General features: G+C 37.9%; 6 protein-coding genes across 7 annotated transcripts in view; 4 read left to right on the top strand and 2 right to left on the bottom strand.

Moving 5' to 3' along the window:
- Positions 1–920: 920 nt before the first annotated feature.
- Positions 921–5,025, bottom strand: LOC129799661 (uncharacterized). Its single transcript, XM_055843765.1, has 3 exons — positions 4,786–5,025; positions 3,649–3,866; positions 921–2,129 (listed from the first exon to the last, which is right to left on the bottom strand). Exon 3 carries the CDS (start codon positions 1,925–1,927, stop codon positions 1,001–1,003), a length of 927 nt encoding a protein of 308 aa, XP_055699740.1. The 5' UTR covers positions 1,928–2,129; positions 3,649–3,866; positions 4,786–5,025; the 3' UTR covers positions 921–1,000.
- A 5,043-nt stretch (positions 5,026–10,068) lies between these two features.
- Positions 10,069–10,944, top strand: LOC129799662 (histone RNA hairpin-binding protein). The gene has a single exon (XM_055843766.1). It carries the CDS (start codon positions 10,069–10,071, stop codon positions 10,867–10,869), a length of 801 nt encoding a protein of 266 aa, XP_055699741.1. The 3' UTR covers positions 10,870–10,944.
- LOC129799663 (uncharacterized) lies at positions 10,874–11,880 on the bottom strand. Its single transcript, XM_055843768.1, has 3 exons — positions 11,732–11,880; positions 11,381–11,663; positions 10,874–11,323 (listed from the first exon to the last, which is right to left on the bottom strand). The coding sequence occupies exons 1-3, from the start codon at positions 11,818–11,820 to the stop codon at positions 10,907–10,909; spliced, it is 789 nt and encodes a 262-aa protein (XP_055699743.1). The 5' UTR covers positions 11,821–11,880; the 3' UTR covers positions 10,874–10,906.
- Positions 11,881–15,487: 3,607 nt separating this feature from the next.
- On the top strand, positions 15,488–16,587 carry LOC129799664 (phosphoglycerate mutase 2). The gene is made up of 2 exons (XM_055843769.1): positions 15,488–16,242; positions 16,305–16,587. Exons 1-2 carry the CDS (start codon positions 15,642–15,644, stop codon positions 16,469–16,471), a joined length of 768 nt encoding a protein of 255 aa, XP_055699744.1. The 5' UTR covers positions 15,488–15,641; the 3' UTR covers positions 16,472–16,587.
- A 1,018-nt stretch (positions 16,588–17,605) lies between these two features.
- On the top strand, positions 17,606–18,850 carry LOC129799665 (gamma-interferon-inducible lysosomal thiol reductase-like). Its single transcript, XM_055843770.1, has 4 exons — positions 17,606–17,842; positions 17,907–18,071; positions 18,130–18,306; positions 18,385–18,850. The coding sequence occupies exons 1-4, from the start codon at positions 17,732–17,734 to the stop codon at positions 18,646–18,648; spliced, it is 717 nt and encodes a 238-aa protein (XP_055699745.1). The 5' UTR covers positions 17,606–17,731; the 3' UTR covers positions 18,649–18,850.
- Positions 18,851–19,003: 153 nt separating this feature from the next.
- Positions 19,004–19,802, top strand: part of LOC129799666 (leishmanolysin-like peptidase) — a 99,064-nt gene continuing 98,265 nt past the window's right edge. For both annotated transcript variants that reach the window (XM_055843772.1, XM_055843773.1), the window contains exon 1: positions 19,004–19,304. In XM_055843772.1, coding sequence (XP_055699747.1) covers positions 19,173–19,304 — 132 coding nt within the window. In that variant the 5' untranslated portion in view covers positions 19,004–19,172. The remainder of the gene's footprint in view (positions 19,305–19,802) is intronic.

Genomic DNA, 19,802 nt, shown 5'->3' on the forward strand with positions numbered 1-19,802 from the left:
CATTCTTCGGTTTTAGAATTCAAGTCATAAAATATTATGGATGCGATTCGATTACTTAAATTCAGTTTTTATGCATCTTATATCTTTTTAGTCGGGTCAGATAAATTTCACGAAATCAAAATTCACAAGTTAAAAACGATTCTGAAAACACAATAAAACATTTCCTAGTCCACTGAGGAAGATCTGTACCAAGGGTCGAAAACTTTAGAGCAAAATTTTGAGTTTTTAATTTGAACCCAGTTGAATCCAATATAATCCGTCAAATACCTTACCTACATATAGAAAATTCAAATCCTTTTTTTCTGGGTGAGACGTTTAGTATACCATTTTCCTTCGAAAGTACAAGGGCCAACAAGATGCTTACATGCGTTGCTTCACAGAATACATTTTCTCCGTTTTTTTTTAAGTTCTTTTCCATGCTCAAGTATCTAAAACAATTCGTTCCTGAAGAAACCTCCTATCATTTGGCTGCTCCACAGTCCACAATTCACTGAATAATGTTAAATTTTCAGCACATCCTGACCAACTCATCGGTAGCTGGTCTGAGGTGTCATCTTAGGAGAGCTTAATACAAACAATTCTTGTTCCTAGTCCTCTTTAGGTGTCTATTTGGCCCCTTTGATTGTTCCAGACGTTCCAGACGCTCCAGAGGTCAAGTCTTCTGGTTCCGGCAGCATATCTCAAAACATGTCTAGGTTCTAGTTCTAGGTTTTTCTATCAGTGCGCCCCGAGGAGTTTGGAAATCCATCACAGGATGCAATTTAGGAACTTTTCTCTTCCTAATCACGCAGTAGGATGGGACATGCCCAAGAAATTGACTCCCTTTCTTATCAAAGGAAAACAGGACAAATTCACAATAATTGTGACTTATTTCACTACTGTCCACGTATTTTGTCACAAACATCACACACCCCTATAAGAAAAATCCGGCGCGATCCAATGGAAATTCCATTGGTAACAGAATGGAATGTTCCATGCGTCCACTTGGTGAAATCCACCCTTAATCCCCCTGGATTCCCCTGTAGAAGTACATTGTAATTTTGCATTGGCGCGTCACGCAATTTCCATGGGAATCTACCAGCCTCGGTGGTGGTGTTATCCAGTGGAAATCCATGGGCATTCCCGTTGAAATTCTAAAGCTGCCGCATGGTAATTTCCACTGGTACTCTATGGGAAATCCATGAGTACTCTCGGAAAATTGGCCGGTATTTTCCCATGGGACACCAAGGGAATTCCTGTGGTAAGTTCCGTACCTGGGAGGGGTAATTTCCACTGGTACTCCACTGGCACTCCATGGGTGATCTCGGAAAACCGGCCGGTGTTTTCCCATGGGATACCAATGGCAACCCAGTGGTAACTGCTTTACCTGGGCGGGGTAATTTCCACTGGTACACCATGAGCACTCCATGGGTGATCTAGGAAAGCTAAGCGGTGTTTTCCCGTGGGATACCAATGGAATTCCTGTGGTAAGTGCCATACCTGGGCCGGGTAATTTCCACTGGTACTCCACTGGCACTCCATGGGTGATCTCGGAAAACCAGCCAGTATTTTCGCATGGGATACCAATGGAATCCACATGGTAAGAGCTGTACCATGGCATTCCACTGGCAGACCATTGCGTTGGCAATTCATGGATGTTAAGAAATGTTTCCTCTTGATGACTTGGTGCTGGAAGAGAGCGATGGCGATGCAACAGAAGATCCTCTTTTAGCACTATACTCTTCGAATGCGGCGAAAGTATTGTCATATCGATGATACTAAGAATCTCTTGGAGTTGACATGTCAATTCTATGCGACCTTCTTTTTTTTTATGCCTAATGAAATATCTCCATTCTATTAAAGAATATACTTTTCTGTAAGCGTTCAGGCAATTTTTGTACTTCAGATTATCGTTCAAGCTTGAGACTAAAGTAATAACACTGGTCATATATAGCAGAGAACATTTTATTTCATGTATTAACTTCACTTTTTTAATTAAATTAAAAAAAAATAATACATTTAATTTTAAAAAAATCTAATTAAACTTCAAATTAATTTAATGTTCAGATACATATATAAAAAATATTGACGTGATTGAAAAATTATTTACATTATAATGAATTACAAAAGAAGCAGGAATCGTTGATCACCTAGAAAGAAAAGTTGAAAAAAAGTAACCGTTACTAGCCACTCATCCAAATTTTCATGAGCATGACTTGATTTTTAGAGATAGGTATGCCTAATTTACGTAAATAAATGTGCACGCTGAAATTCCCCATTGGCTAATAATAAATAATGCTGGCGCGACATTCCATGAAGGAACTGGGCCTTCCCGCAAGGAGATTTCTAGACATGCTATATTATTTTTTCTTGTACGGGATGAGGTTGCCAGTTCCATGCCCCGTGGAGTCAAGTGCAGTGAAGCTCACTGGATGCAATCCGAACACCTTTAACGCCAGAAAACTTCCTGGTGACCTAAAGGGGATTCGAAACCGGGACACTTGCATCATAGAGCGAGTGCTCTACCACTTGACCCATTGAGTGCCAAATATTCCATTGAATAATGGCTCTGAAAAATTACCCACAGCATATAAAAAATACAAATATTTACGGAAATATAATTTTATTGGGATTTCTCTGAAATTTTGGTTCTTTTTTAGACCAATGGCTTCTCGCCGCATTTTTTTAATATTCCCTTCATTAAGGAGTTGACGACAAAGCCATTTCCACGATAATGGATCGTTTTCTTCCACTTCCTCGCAAAATCTGCCGAATTTTCGGCTGTCTGGCCTGCTTCCTGAGATTTGTCTTCAAAATTACCCAGTATTTCTCAATCTTCCGGACTGCAGGACAGGTTAAACATCTTTTCCACAGCCTTAGACTTGGAATCCTTTGAAAAGATGATCGTTGTGTTTCCGGGACCTTGTTTTAGTACGTTGATGATGTTTGCCGGTTCGATGGGGAGCAGCCTAAGTTTTATAGGTTATGAAACCATTCCTCTTTTTGTTTTTATAGACCAAGCTCCATAAAAAAAGAATAATGCTAGGACCCACCTCTTTCCATCTGCAAAGCTTCTCAAAACACATTCATATGTTGTCTAATGATGAATATGAAAATAAATATGGCCTATACAACGAGTGATTCGGGATTTTCTGCCGTCTTGCCCGATGAGGTCGGTGGCAGCCGCAGATGTTTTAAGAGCAAATAAATCTATCTATCTATCTATAAAAAAGGTATATATTAAAGAGTAAAAGAGTATTTAGTAAAGAGTAAAATAGGAAAAAGGATACTTACTAAAAAAAAATCAAAATGTTCACTTAATTTCACTTCGAAAGTACAAATCGACAGGTCCGGAGGCGTCGATAAGCTAGTGGCGAGAATTATCGACACTAGCGACAAAAATGCAAGTTATTATCTCGATTGTCCATAAATGGACATTCGACAATAGCGATGGATCGCAATGAGACAGTTATCATTTCACCTGATTAATAAATTATCTTGAAATGACATCGACGAAAAAAAAAAACGAAATCCGAATCCTTCTGAATCTGACTGCATATCATACGAATCGAAAATTCATCGTGCACACGCTACTTTAATTTACTACAATATTGCTATTGTATGTTTTTTTTATAATTTGGTAGACTACAAATTATTAAAGACACTCACCTTACACAGCTTACGATTTAGACGATAGATAGATGTATGAGTAGATTCAGACGATTTCAAATCTCGCTGAGTATATGGCCCAGGTACTGCTGAAGTGTTCTTTGGTAATGGAATTGCTGGCGTTGCCTTCTTACGCTTTCTGCATGGCCTATTGCTGTCTTTGATTTGACCGACTATTTTGGCACAGGACTTCATCGCCTTATCGTGTATAATATGGTCTATAAAATATGAAAAGCTTATTTATTTTATTTGTTTATACAAATAATACAAATCCATTTCTACACAAGAAGCCCACATTGCTCAGGGCTTCTCTCCTATTTCTTCCAGAAAATCGTAGATATTGTATAGGATTTCCTTGATCATTTTATTGAATGTACCCAAAATACTAACGCTGATCAGATTATTCTTCATACTTTCACAAGGAAATCCCCTAAATTCTTAGGATTGTGTTGTAAATTTTCAGAAATACCCAAGATAAAAGTGTTTGTTGTAAGATTTACCAGAGAAGGGAAGCAGTATGAGCCTCCTTATCAACATGGGTGTCTATAATATATTTAACAAAATATACAAGAAAATCCCAAAAATCTCACGTTTTCTGCGGAAGCGCAGTAAAAATCTTCTGAACAATAAAATAAAATTTAAAAAAAATGAGAATATTTTACAAAATATATAAGAAAAATCTAAGAAAATCTTTGCATTTTTTGGAGGAAGTAGGAAAAATCTCTTGTTCATTATAGCTTTCTTGGGTATTTCCAACAAAATATACAAGAAAAAATTTTGCATGACTTTCCGGAAAGCGAATAAACAGCAATAAAATGGATTTTATGTGCTGTTGAATTGTGAATATATAAGAAAAATCGGCGCGATCCAATGGAAATTCGACTGGTAACAGAGTGGAATTATCCACGCGTCCACTTGGTGAATTCCACCCTTAATCCCCTTGGATTCCACTGGTGAAGTATATTGTAATTTTGTATTGACGCGTCACGCACGCAGTTTCCATGGGTATCTACCAGCCTCAGTGGCGGTATTACCCACTGGATATTCAAATATCTCAACTAATTTGGAAAATATTCAAGAAAAACTTGTGACTCAAAGTTGATTTGACGGTATTTTCTTTTCTAAATGGCGTCTTACCTTGTCAACACAAAGAATGAGACGGAGAAGATGATTTTTTTGTGTTTCGCGCACTAAATTTCTTTATTTCGTATAGAAAACCGTGTCACTTTATTTAACTAGTTCTATTGTTCATCCCGCACACTTTTGTCACTGGTTTTTCAAAGTTTTAATGGTATTTTTTTCACAAATAACTGCACAAGAACCAATTCACCACGACTTCCAGAAAAATCCGTGAGCAATGCGCGTGCGCTAAAATGGCGTTATTTACTCATCGAACGCATCATCGACTCGTCGATTACATTAGAAATACAGAGACCGTTGTGATAAATTATTTCGATTAATATAAAAATAGACATATCGCAGAGTGAAATCTTTTTTTTTTTAATAAAATAGAACACTGGAACTTTCCATGGTGCTCCACACAAATTCTTCTGGAATTTTCCACCTGGAAGTAGGAATTCACAACTTTGAAGTTTCTATGGGAAACCCTTCGGAGTGCGGATGGTGATTTCCGTCCATCACCAGGGAAAATTTCACTGTTGTTTCACTCATATAACCGTGGTGAGAAACCACAGGATTACCAGTGGATATTACCATGTGTATGAGTGTATATAACCGTGGGAGAACCAAGGGTCTTCCACTGGATGTTTACACTGGAATATTCCACTGGTACTCCACATGAATTCCTTTGGGATTTTCCATCTGAAAGATGGAATTTTCCACCTGGAACTTTCTACGGGAAAACCCTTGGACTACCCATGGTGATATCCACTCATCACCCTGGAAATTTCCACTGTCATTCCACTCATATAACCATGGTGGAAAACCAGAGGATTACCAGTGGAAATTTCCGGGGGTATCACTGAAAAATTCCTTGGGAAACCCCATGGACTACCACTGGATATTGCTGCTGGAAATTTCCACTGGTATTCCGCACGGATTCCATGGGAGTCTACCCGTGGTATTTCTCAAAGGGAAAACCACTGGATTAACCCTGGTGTTTTCCACCCATATAAAGGGAAATTTCCGTCCTTATTCCATGCGGAACACCAGGGGTAAGAATCCAGGTGGAAAGCTAAGGGATCTCCAGTGGTTATTTCCATGGGCACTCATGGAAATATCCGGTCTGTCATCCGTGGCTGGATCCATTTCTTATAGGAACGGTTAACTATTAAATAATTTGTGGCTAAATTTATACAAATTTTTCACAGATTTTTCCGCATTTTCATTCAAAGAAAACAAAAACAATATTTATTCGATTAATTGGCATGCCAACTGAAATTCAATTTTAAAAAGTCTTTTAAAACAATCACAGCGCCACCACGCTCACTATTTGACTTGTGGCGCCATCTAACCAGCAGTCCATTTTAGAGCGCGAAAATCGAGGCTGCGCATCTATTAAAAATTAAATATATAATCAATGGTATTACACTGAGAAAAAAAGAGGCTGCGATTAACTTTTTTTTCTACGAACTTTCACACTTTTTAGGTGTAAAAATATATCAACATTTTTTAATGTTAATTTTACACTTTATTAAGTATAAAATTAACATGAAAAAGGGTAACTTTAACCCATAATATACCTAAAAAGCTTAAAATTTACACCAATTTCGAATCAATAATGCAGGGTAAAATTAACATTTCCGGAATGTTATTTTAACTTTTTAGGATTTCTCTCAGTGTACGATCATTGCGATAGTTCATCGTGATTCTTTGGTTCTTCGAAATCACTTTGTGACAGAGATAAGTACAGACAGGCCATAAGTAATGTCGCAACTCTAAATGCATAAAAACACAGTTTTTAAAAAATCTTAAAATAAGGGAAAATAGAGAGCTATGAACTATCCTGAAATTTTGGTTTGTGTTTAAAAAGGGGTGGCAAAGAGTTCGAGGCTTTGCGAGCTGCTCGAACTCACGAGAAAGAGCTCTGTCTTATATACCTTTTCGCAAGTTTTTCTGATGTATATAAAATTATGGTAGAATTTACTTTGTCTATAAATCAACACAGAACCATCTTGAAGTTGAAAATGTTTCAAAAAGAGGGTTTCAAAGAAATCATTAATCTTTTAAATAATTTATTTACCAAATCGGATGAAAATTAGGCTTTCGTTTTTGAATAATTCAAGATGACGATTTTTCCGGCGATAGGTGTCTAAGGACGAAATGTTCAGCTGGACTACCTCCAAAACATATCCAAAAATGAACGAAATCGCCAGGGCCAATTTTTTCCAAAGTTAGAAAAACCTCATTTTTGACCTATTTTTGAGGATTAGGGAACGCACGAAAGGGGAGAGGGAAAAAATAAAGAGGTTGAGTTCGATATAATGTCATTTGAGGAGGGGTCATCCAATACCGAAAGTTTATATCTCACCGTTTGAATTTCATATGGGTCAAAAGACTGAAAAAGTGCGAAAAACAGTATTTTCAAAATAAAGCTATAACCGTTACTTTCCCGATCTATGACCGATTATGACCGATACAGTCGCGTTCATAATTACAAGAGCTTTCAAAAAAGTCCAAATTTAACTAAATTCGTTGAAAATTAGGCCCTCCAGGGTAGTTGACTTCTGACCTTGAATAATTCAAGATTGCGAATTTTCCGGTGATAGGTGTCTAAGGACGAAATGTTCAGCTGGACTACCTCCAAAACATATCCAAAAATGAAAGAAATCGCCAGGGCCAATTTTTTGTAAAGTCAAAAAAACATGTTTTTGGAGGGGTTAAAAGGGGTGGGGGTAATTTGGGTAAGTTAGTTAGATAGAAAATGTTGACTTGTGGGGGGGGGGGTCACTGAAGACCGGAAGTCAATATCTCTTACCGTTTGGCAGCCAGGATGGAGAGAATTTGAAAAAAAAACACGATTGTTAAAATTGATCTCTCTTGGAGTTCGAGCAGTTCAAAATTATCACGTTCAGTTGTTTACCAAAATAGGATTTTTTATACTTTTCATTTTAAAAACAGATGCCAAGTTGCAAAGAATTTACGAATCGCTAGAATACTTTTGAGGACAAATCAGTTCAACATTGATTCCAAAATAGTCCACTAATTTCCACTAATCATCGGAAAACTATCTCGAAATTGAAAATTGATCAAAAAGGGGGAAATTTTACATTATTTTTCACGTATGATCTTTCATATTTCAAGATGGCGATTTTTCCCATTTTTCCGCTAATACGTGTAGTAATGGACGAAATGCTCAGCTTGGTTATCTCCAAAAACTGGTCATAAAATGAATGAAATAGCCTAATTCAATTTTTAGATCAGCAAAAAAAATGTTTTGGGGGATTAAAAAAGGGGTGGGCGATAGTTATGTATGTCAATTTGCTGGAAAACGTTGACTTTGGGGGGAAGGGGGTCACAGAAAATCTTAAGTTGATATTTCTTACCGCTTAGAGTCCAATATGGCGAAAAGTTGGAAAGACGTGGATTGTACTGCTCTCTTTGAGTTAAAAAAAAATACAATTACTGATTTATTAATTTTCTTACTAGAACCGTTAATTTCTTTCGATATTTTCAATTTCCTCTTTTTCTGTTTTCCCTATTTTACAAAAAATGGCCCTGACGATTTCGTTTATTTTTGGATATGTTTTGGAGGTTGTCCAGCTGAACATTTCATACTTTGACACCTATCACCGGAAAGTTCGCCATCTTGAATTATTCAAGGTCAAAGGTCAACCACCCTGGAGGGCGTAATTTTCAACGGATTTGGACAAATTTTACATTTTTGAAATATCTTTTAATTCTAAACGCGACTGCATCGGTCAGAATCTGTGATGGATCGGGAAAGCAACGGTAATATATTTATTTTGAAAATACTGTTTTTCGCACTTTTCAGTCCTTTGAACAGTAAGAGATATCAACTTGCGGTCTTCGATGACCCCTCCTCAAATGACGTTTCCTTGAAAGTAATCTCTTTGGTTTTTCCCCCTTCCCCTTCATGCGTCCTCTGTACCCCTAAAATACGTCAAAAATAAGGTTTTTCTAACATTGCAAAAAATTGGCTCTCGCGATTTCAATGATTTTCGGATATGTTTTGTAGTTAGTCGAGCTAAACATTTTGTCCTTAGACACTTTTCACCGGTTAATTCGCCATCTTGAATTATTCAAGGTCAGAAGCCTTATTTTCGCCCGTTTTGTTCAATTCATTAATTAAAAGATTAATGATTTTTTGAAACCCTCTTCTTGAACAATTTTCAACTTCAAGATGGTTTTGTGGTGATTTATAGACAAATTTAATTCGACAGTAATTTTATATGCACCAGAAAAGTTTGCGAAAGGCATATAACTCTTTCCGGACCGCAGCATCCCAGCAAAACTTCGATCTGCAATTCTGCACTTTTGAAATTTTAACGTTTCTTGTCATTCAATCGGATACTTCGTGTGGCTTCGGGATAGTCGTGCGACTTCGTGAGCATCGCGAATCTTTCGTGTTTTCTAACCATTTCCTTCCCCTTCGTATTTTCTATTATGGCTGATTTAATAATATTGTATTATAACATTATAATAATATTGTAAAAAAAGAGAGTATTCACGTAAAATTGTTGAATAAAAATTGAATTTTAAATAAATTGAAATGTATTGTATATAAAAAATATGTAGTTAAAATAATGTTTAGAAACATTAGAAAGGGTAGAAGAAATGTAGAAATCATCTAAATACTCTAAAGAAATTCTGCCGATAATTTTAAAATTTTCTATAGAAATTCTGCAGAAAATTCTGCAGAATTTGCCGGGTGGGATATTCTGCAAGACAAATGCGCCATTTTTTAATCAAAAATATCTAAGCTCAGGAATTAATTGAGGTCCTACAAAAAATATCTTATATTTGGATATTCTTATAGTTTGTAATCATCCAAAAGAATCGGATTTTTATCAATTCTGAATAATTTAAAAAACACTGTTTTTTCATAGAATATTCATATGCTTTTTGGGTACTCAGAGTCCCAAAAGAGACGAAAGAGATAAGGCACAGCTCTTTCTCGGGAGTTCGAGCAGCTTGCAAAGCCTCTTTTATTTTCGCTTCCTTTTGAACCCCAAACTAACGATTTCTATTTCAAATTCAAAATTTCATAGAATTTCGCCGCACGCATGACTACATTGCTTGACAGCCAATTTGGCGCCATTCCTTGTTTACTCGTTGTGCCTTTTGTGTGGTCAGCAAATTGGTCAGGAATTTGTATGCCTTATCTGAATTTATACAAGAAAAAGTTCAAGTATTTTGTCTTATAGTTTTGTAAGAGAATCTAATTAAGGTTCTTGATTTGCAATATTTCACTGTTAAGTGGAGAATATTCAGGTGAAAATGCAGGTGGAGGAAGTGTCCATGGAATCACTGCCCAGAGACTCCCTCTCTCCAGAAGCCAAGGAGAGATACAAGACATTGGTGGAGAAATCCTGGGTTGACATAATGGATGAGGAGGAACAAGAAGGAAATAATGAGGAGATTATGGATAACGATAAAGATAAATCGAAGGAGGCTGAGCAGGAAAAAGTGGATTATGATCCATTCAATGTGTCAAGTTCGTCTGACGAGGAGGACGTCTTGGAAATTGACGATAATTCGAGAGATTTGTCAGGAGAGCAGAGAAGTATTGAAATTGACTTTCTGGACAGGAAGAACGAAGAGAAATTTGAGAAGTTGGTGAAGGAAGAAAAAATTAAGACACCATTCAAGAGACGCCTTTCCGGAGAATCACAGCAAGGGGAGGACGAATCCACCGAAGCGACTGGATCGAAGAGGATGAAGGAAGGTACCAAAGCACGAGTCCGATCAACCAGTAATAGTTCCGGTAGTACCAATAATTCCGGAAATGGGAAATTTAAGATGGAAATTGAGAGTGATCCGGAAGTGCTAATTAGACGTCAGAAGCAGATTGATTTTGGGAAGAATACCATTGGCTACGACAACTACATCAACCAGGTGCCAAGGGACGCCAGGAAGCTCACTGATCCCAATACCCCTAAGAAAAATATTAAGTACAGCAGAAGGGCTTGGGATGGCCTGATCAAGCAATGGAGGATACAGCTTCATGACTGGGATCCGGACAAAAAAGATGCAGAAAATGGGGAGAATGCTGATCCCAAGGAATCCAAGGAAGTTTAAAGGGTCAATAGAATAATTTATAAATGTATTTTCTTATTCATTTGTTCATCTGAAGACATTGAATTTCTTTAAGAATTTCTGAAAGTTTTTCATTTTGTCGCTTTTCCATTTCCTCAAACTTCTCTTCGATTTTCCGGGTAAGATTTTCCTCCAGGCTCTTCAGTCGTTGATCCAGGAATGCTTGAACATCGTTTATTGGTGAAGCTGAGGGTAGATTCTGGGCAGCTGATGTACACCTTGGAACATTTTTAGCGACATTCGCTCTTGCCATGGCCATTTGAAGGAAGTTCTTGCATTTCTGGGCATTTTCTGAAATCTCAACTCCTGAACTCTTAAGCAGTTCTTCCACATTGGAAAAATCCACTCCCAGAGGGAAGGAACTTGGTTCCCGCAGACGCTCAACAGCATTGATGAAAACCCCAAAGATGACAATTGTACTATCCTGAGGAATCAACTGCAACCAGACATTATTCTACCCTCTCCAGCAAATTCTTCCCTCCCAAAAATTTACCTTTATTGTAATGAGAGACTCTCCTTTGTCGAACTTCATGTCATACCTGTAGACATCCAATTCATTAATCTCACTGTAGACAGCCCCATTGATTGTCTCCCGGTAGACAGAAGAGATTCCAGTGAAGATTTCTGCCCTTTTGCAATAGGAAACGGCAAAGCTCACTGACATTATGAGATTATTCATTGACCGGATATTGAGACTACATTGATCCTCATCTCCAGCACGCTCCAGGACAATCGTACGGGCTTCATCGACAATGTCCGTTGGGAAGTCCGGGAACCTCAAAAATTAGGAGGGAACATATCATAACCCTACTTTTTGTTTGCGAAAACGGTTTTTGCTAATTACTCTGGGGATTTGCCATCAAGGTAAACTATATTAATCACATCCTGAAGATTTCCGTCCAGGAGTTGCCAATGAGTGGTAATTTCTAGCATTTTATCCGGACGAAATAAAAACTACAAACTCACAATTTATAAAATAACAGACAAGTAGCAATGACTTCGCGGAATGCTGTAGCTGCTTAACTCTTTCGTCTCCTTTGGGACTCTGGGTACCCATGGAAAAAATAATTTTTTTAGACTATTTAGAATCGATAAAATTCCGATTCTTGTGGATGATTATAAACTATAATGATGTCCAAATCTAGGATATTTTTTGCAGGATCCCAATTAACTCCTGAGCTAAGATATTTTTGGTCAAAAATTGTGAATTTTCGATTTTCTGCTTCCTTGCAGATATTGTGACTTTTTTGATATTTCTAGACCAGAATAAGAACAAATATTTTGGGGCCAATAAGTATGATAACTAACAATTACAGATTACATAAATTCGAAAAATATTTTTTTCTTAAATTTTCAAAAAACTTGTTCAAACTTTATTTTATGGGTACTCTCGTCCTCAAAAATCTGGAGGTCGAATGTAAGGTTATCTCGCCAATGCCCGCCATTTGCTTTTTGACACCAACCTTGTAAGAAAATTCCAAGCGGGAGTGAAATTTTTGCCAATATGGCCGATAATTTTGACATTTGGCAGCGCGCGAGATTGCTTTCAGGGAAGTTTTTCCTATTCTTCCTGATTTTGGTGAATTCTGTTTGTCCAGGAAGTGTTTTTTTTTGGCTCTTGAGAAAGTTTAATGTGTCTACAATAACATCGTGTTGAATGAAATGTGTTTTAAAGTGTTTTTGTGTGAAATATTTTGAGGAATCTGTTGGCAAACAGGAATTTGGTGTCTTCTTGACCACTTCCTGGACATATCACAAGATACTGGTCAATAATTCTTGTTTTAGTGATCAACCTTGTAAAGGAGTCATTTGACACGCAAAAATAATTCACAAAATTCCAAAATTCATATTATTAACTTTTAGAAAATTGAAGTTTGTCTCCTTTTCGTTCGTTTGGGGAAGAAAGTACCCATGAGTTTTTCAACTTCCTAGAGGAGGAAAAAATTCTTTCTCTGTAAAAGTATCATATTTAACCACTAAGAGTTACAATAAAGTGAGTTTTACTGAAATTCGTTCGCTGGATATGTTGTGGTCCGGAAAGAGTTAAGGTAGTTCCTCATTTTATAAAATAATTTTTTTAAATGCCCCTTAATGTATGCAAATATTTTTCATTAAAGCTGGTTATACACTAAACAAAATTTATTGCAATATTTCTTTTCAATATCCAATATTGACTAGGATCACCTCCATATTGCAAAGATTTATTGACATAAAAGCTTCAATATTGAAGAAAATTGTCCTGTATGTAGGCAATTATTGCAATATTTGTCTCAATATGGAGCATTTTTTTCCAATATTTTATTTCATTATTTTGAATGGCTTCACACTAGGATAAATAATGTCAATTAACATTTTCAAAGTCACAATGAAATAAAATTTCAAGGAAATTCTAAATATCAAATTGATTTGATATTTCTTTCAATATTTTTTAATGGTCAGGAATCTTTTTTATTAAGAACATTACAGAACTGCTGGGATTTCCTTGTTCATGAATGAAAACACATCCAAGATCAAAATCCAAGTCAGGACATATCTCTTCCTGGTTCCTCCAGAAAATCCAAGATTTTCGGAATTTCGATGTACATTTTGTCAAATCTTCCCAAAAACCCAGTTTTTGGTTAGCACTTCTCACCTGCTTTCTCCAGGAAATCACAGTTCCTCTGGAATTTTGTTGTGCACTTGGTCGAATACACCCATAATACTTAAATTGGTCAGAAGATTTCTGTTGATTCCTCTAGGAAATCATATAGATCTCCTGGGATTTTGTTGTGCATTTTATCAAATACACCCAGAATACTCAAGTTGGTCAAAAGATTTCTCCAGTTTCTTCCAAAGAATCACAGATCTTTTGGGATTTTATTCTGTATTTTGTCAAGAACACTCAAAATACCCAAGTTGTCAGAAGATTTCTCCTGGTGGCTCCAGAAATTACAGAACTTCTGGAATTTTCTTCTGTATTTTGTAAAGTACACCCAGAATACTCAAGTTGATCAGAAGATTTCTCCTGGTTCCTCCAGGAAATCACAGATCTTCTGGGATTTTCCTATATCTTTTGTCAATTACGTCCAGAATCAGAATACTCAAGTTGGTCAGAAGATTTCTCTTGGTTCTGTAGATCCCAGGAGATCTATAATTTCCTGGAGAAACCCTGAGAAATCTCCTGACCAACATGAGTATTCCGGGCAAAAGACATGGAGCGTGTCGAAAGCTCTGGTAGAAGAGTGAGTTTTCTGATCTTAGGGTTGAACACTCCACAGATTGTGTTGCCGCGTCCGGACGGAGCTTCCCTCCGAGAATTTCCACTGAGGCTGAACGGCAATTTCCCCCACGACATGCGGATAATGGTACTCATTCTCTCTGGTTTATTCACGATTAAAATAAACTCGTTGATAATTTTCGAAGATTCCAGAATGACATGGAATCCACCGATAAAGGGGAACTTTGTTACTTAAATTTAATATTGCTGATAAATACCAATTTACTATCGGAGTCACTCTTCATTAATGGAAAATGGAATTATAACACAGTTTGAATTTTTTTTTCCTTTAACACTGAATATTGAACATTGATCAGACAACTTTACAGAAAGTGCACTACAGAATCATCAATCCCTGGCAAGAGACATTTTGACAAAGTTTAAGCCCAATCCAAGGACATGATGTGAGTAGAATGATGAGTTAGAGTTTGATTAACTTACTCATAACTTAGTCGTAATTTGGTATTTCTATATCTAAATTTATTATTTGTTAGTTTAACTTAGGGCCTCGAGTGGGTCAGTGGATAGAGTAGTAGCTCTATGACTGCGAGGTCTGGGGTTCAAAGCTGAGCGGCAGCAGAAAAAGATTTCTCATGCCATATCGGCTTTGAATTCGTCCAGTGAATGAATGAATAGTAATGTCAATGGTGCATATTGACAAAAAAGTGAACCGCCTAAACAATAGAGGCTGGTACGAGAACGAGTTTCGATGTGAAAGTGGTACTTCAATCGTTACAAATATTCGCTGTCACTGATCCCAAACACACACCGTGAAGGGATGCTGTGATATAGTAACGGCACTGATTGTCCACACAGAGCTGCGATATAGAGCGGCTACCCGTATCGGGGGATAAGATAGTATAGGAGTGGGGAAGCATAAGGGGCCCAATTGGTGGCCTGGATGCATCGGAATATCCGAAATGGAGAACTGACCCCTGGCAAAATCTTATCTTATCTTAGTTTAACTTATTAAACTTTTGTTCCGGTGCATTATTTGTTCTCTCTGCATTTCTCAACAAGTTTGAATACTTGAACCACTGGATTATAGACACTGCTCTCCCTTAAGCTGTCTACACATATGAGCATTTTTTAAAAAAATTCTTTAAAAAAATTTTTAAAAAATAAGAATGGGTCGGTTTTTTTTACAAAATTGCTTACATACTAGGCAAATTTCTGTAAAAAATCCATTTTTTTACAAAAATTTTCACTAGTGTAGAGCCGATTCTTTTTAAAAACCTTTTTAGGGTTATTTTTTAAAGAATTTTTTTAAAAAATGCTCATAGTGTGTAGACAGCCTTAGACTCCGAGCAATATTTAGCATAATTTTCAGCACAAATGCAGTCAGCCGGTGGGAAAGTTCCAAAAGTATCTGGCAGGAGTCGCTAGGTGGCGACCTTGCATGACGTCATAGGTCATTTCTGACGGAAAAATCGGCAAGTCCGGGAATAGCAAAATTATTTCCTGTTGAACCATTTGGGCGTTAAGAAGTGTCTCCAGAATGGCCGGCAAGTACAAGATTGTGATGGTGCGCCATGGTGAGTCGGAGTGGAATCAGAAGAATCTCTTCTGTGGCTGGTTCGATGCTGATCTGAGTGACAAGGGGCGCGAAGAGGCCAAATCAGCTGGTCAGGCCATCAAGGATGCCGGTCTTAAATTTGATGTAGCTCATACATCCCTCTTGACCCGTGCTCAGAATACCCTGGCATCGATCCTGCAGGAGAGTGGTCAGACGGGTATTCCTATTGAGAAGACCTGGCGTCTCAATGAGCGTCACTACGGTGGTCTTACTGGACTCAATAAGGCCGAAACTGCAGCCAAATATGGAGAACAGCAGGTACAGATCTGGAGACGCAGCTTCGATGTGCCTCCGCCACCAATGGAGCCCGATCATCCATACTACGATAAGATTGTCAAAGATCCTCGCTATGCTGGAGATCCCAAGCCTGGAGAGTTCCCAATGTTTGAATCCCTTAAGCTCACTATTGAACGCACTCTACCCTACTGGAACAGCGTTATTGTGCCCCAGATGCAGGCTGGAAAGAAGATCATCATTGCTGCCCATGGAAACAGCCTCCGGGGCATCGTTAAGCACCTTGACAGTAAGATTATCATTTGGAGAGTTTCTGGGTTGGGGCTTGTCTGATCTTTTGTTTCTCGGTAGATATGAGTGATGCTGCCATCATGGAGTTGAATCTTCCAACAGGTATCCCCTTTGTCTACGAATTGGACGAAAACCTCAAGCCTGTGGTGTCCATGAAATTCCTGGGTGATGAAGAGACTGTCCGGAAGGCCATGGAGAGTGTGGCCGCCCAAGGCAAAGCCAAATAGAGAATCACTATCAGCACCCGCCGTATTTATCATATTTATTCGAACGAGGAGAATCGTTGTAAAATAATCCGGTGAACTAAATGTGAATTAAATTGCAATTGTTGCGCCTAAATTTATGGAAATGTCTTTGATTAGAAGTTCAGGGTTTCCTCCAAAACGACTTTGAATTTACTCTTACCTGATTTATCATCTTACCTTTGGACTGATTTCCCTAGAATCTTACCTGAATTTGGGTCATCCAAATTGGGGGGATCAGCAAGCAACAGCAGCAGAATTTTGTTTGAGATTCTTAACAATTTCACCTACTTAATACAATTTGCAAAAGCAAATCAGTAGAACTCCCTCGAGTGTTGTTTATGTCAAAAATACATCGATTAAACTCCTGCTGGGCAAGAAAGTATCTTTTGGTATCTTCCGGAAGCATCAGTGATGAGCCTCTAGTGTTTCCAAGTGTCCCAGACTTCTACTTGATGCATCTTCCTCAAGGTCTCAAGGTTCCGGCTACGCAGTCAGCTTTCCTGAAATAAACGTCTAAAAATTGTTAGAACAAATTATTTTTCTGCAGATTTCCCATAAAACAAGGGATGCAATCCGAGTTGCATCTGTGAAATTCCCTATCAAGCGGCTTTATGGCTCAACTACCGGCTATGTCCAAGTGCTCTCGACAAGGTTTCACTAGAGACTGACTCAACCCACCCCTAACGAACTCGAGGCAACCACAGGTGCACACCCATAACCCCCCCCCCTTATGATCCGGTAGCTGGTTCCTAATCCGCTCTTCAGCTGCAGGAGGATTGGGATGATGCAAAACACAAATTTGCAGAAACACGTCATGCTTCTGCAAAACTCGCCAGCAACTGAAAAAGAGAAAACAAATCCCTCTGGAATAATAGATTGCCTGCTATGTTTCTGTTTGAAAATTAACGGTTGGAAAATTAACTGTCATAAATTTCCAAAATCGAACATTTAAACAGAATTAGGATTTCAGGATACTTCTATGTTCTATCCCTGAGGTAATTAAATGAAAATCCAAAGAATGCAACATATTTACATGAATATAAACTTATAAAGGTGTTTTCAATAGGTATCCGGTTTTATTGAAATTGCCCCTACAAACGGCGAATTTATCAGTCGTATCGTTAGTACCATAACCTAGCATTTTAGTGGGTGGTTGTATTGTCAGAGGAACAGAAATGCATAAACAAATATCTTAATTATTAATTTAACGCGTCCTATATTAGTATTGGTCCGTGCATCAAAATGCATCTTTCGGGCGCCACGAGAATCCGGGTGCTGGTCATTTTTGCCTGTATCGTGATATTTTGGTTGCTGATCAAGCAATTTATGGAGAACAGGAGAACCATTGATGTGGTAAGTAGAGCGGCAAAAAATATTTCCGGATATGCTCATTTAAAAAAAAAATTGTGCATCATAGGAAGAGATTGTGATAAAACCTTCCGGAGTCCCTGTTGTCGTAGGGGTCTACTATGAAGCCCTATGTCCGGACTCTAAACATTTCGTGGTAAAGCAGCTAAAGACAACCCATGATCTAGCACCTCAGCTTATTGATATAGTATTCATCCCCTACGGAAAGGCCACGGTAATTGGGGTAAAGGAAAGGGTTTCAGGGGCAACGGTAACATGTATTCTACTTTCAGACCCATGTCCTGCCGGATGGTTCGCTTAAGTTCAATTGCCAACATGGGCAGGTTGAATGCGAAGCCAACATCATTCATGCCTGCGTGGTGGATGTAATAGGAGATCCAGATTTGCGTCTCAAAATGGTTACGTGTATGATAAGGGATAATATCGTTCCCAAGGACGCCTTCCACAGAGTGAGTGAAGTGGTATCAATTAACTGATTAGATTGCAAATATTTGACCAATTGGTTTCTGATTTGATACCGATTGTAGTGCGCAAAGGAGAATAGCGTAGAGTCAGCGGATAAGATTCAGAAATGCTACAGTGGACCACATGGAGCAGAATTGCTAAAAATGCACGGAGAGAGAACAAGTGCCCTGAGGCCGAGAATGGAATTTGTACCCACTGTCACCCTGGACGGAGGGCAGTACAAACAGGCACTGATCCTGAAAAATCTCTTCAAGGAAGTCTGCAAAATCTTATCTGGACGAGGTCCTGCACCCGATGTCTGTGCAGGAGAAAGTCTCACCGCTTAGCCCATTGCTCTATGCATTTTTTTTCGGGGGAATTAAGTGAAAATTTTAAAATCTTTCGATGTAGTTATGCAAAATGTGGGTATTTATATTGGCACTCTTCGGTTTTCTACTTCACCTCATCATCCCATACAACGGGTAGAGATAGCATGTCATTCCACCAGCGAAAAGTGAATAAAGTAATGTGCAGAATGTGAATAATAAAGAGTTTATGATTTTTACCTGAATCAGCTGCTTTAGTAGTCCGGTGTTGACAGGAAAATGCGCGCACTTTTGTTTTTTGACACTAGTGACAGCTGTCAAAATTGCAATGTCATGCCAGTAATTTCTACACTGTTTGCTTTCGCTTCAACTCTTTCAGACCAACAGTTCAGTGTGAAAGAGCGATGGAGAAGGTTGTACAGCTCCCGAGTGATTTCAAAAGGAATTAAAACTTGTAAATTTTCACTATTAGTGTCCAGTCAATTGTTGTAAAATTTATGGGAAAGTGCAAAAGACTTTATAAGTGAACGCAATAATTGAAAAAGATGGGCCTAAATGTGGGGACAATGTCGGGAAAATTGATTTTCAGTGTTTGTTTACCTTTTGCCCTGTTTCTCTCAACAAATGGATACCAAGCTCACCATCAGTGCAATCATCATCATCCAAAAGCCCATGAAGTGAGTTAAATTAATTTTCAAACTTACCGTTCATTTGCTTGACCCCCTTTAGTTCAAAACCCAAAACAAAAACAAAAATTTACCTTGAAGGTTTGGTTATGTCCTTTTTATCATAGAAAGAACTTAAATTATAAAAATCGACCGAAAGATTAATTGCAATGTTCCCTTCATAAATCCCTGAATGTATTCCACAGAAAAAAAATAGTTTAAATTCCATTGTTGTTGAGGTAAAAGTCATATGATTCATCAATGATTGAAAAGTCAAACGGCAAAATCCTTTAAGGATGATTCACACTCAATATTTCGCGAAATGTTCCTGCGCATTGAAATTTTGATAATTTGGTTTGTTCATAAATTTCCTCACAATAAATTCAATGTTACAGAGAAATTTTGAGACACAAAAGTGCAATAACTTCATTTAATTTTTAATGTTAATTTATGCTTATAGCAATTGACGAAGTAGAGCATAAAAGTGGCATTGAAACACGCTTAAGGTCA

This window comes from Phlebotomus papatasi, chromosome 1 (genome assembly GCF_024763615.1).
Source record: "Phlebotomus papatasi isolate M1 chromosome 1, Ppap_2.1, whole genome shotgun sequence".
Classification (NCBI taxonomy): Eukaryota; Metazoa; Arthropoda; class Insecta; order Diptera; family Psychodidae; genus Phlebotomus; species Phlebotomus papatasi.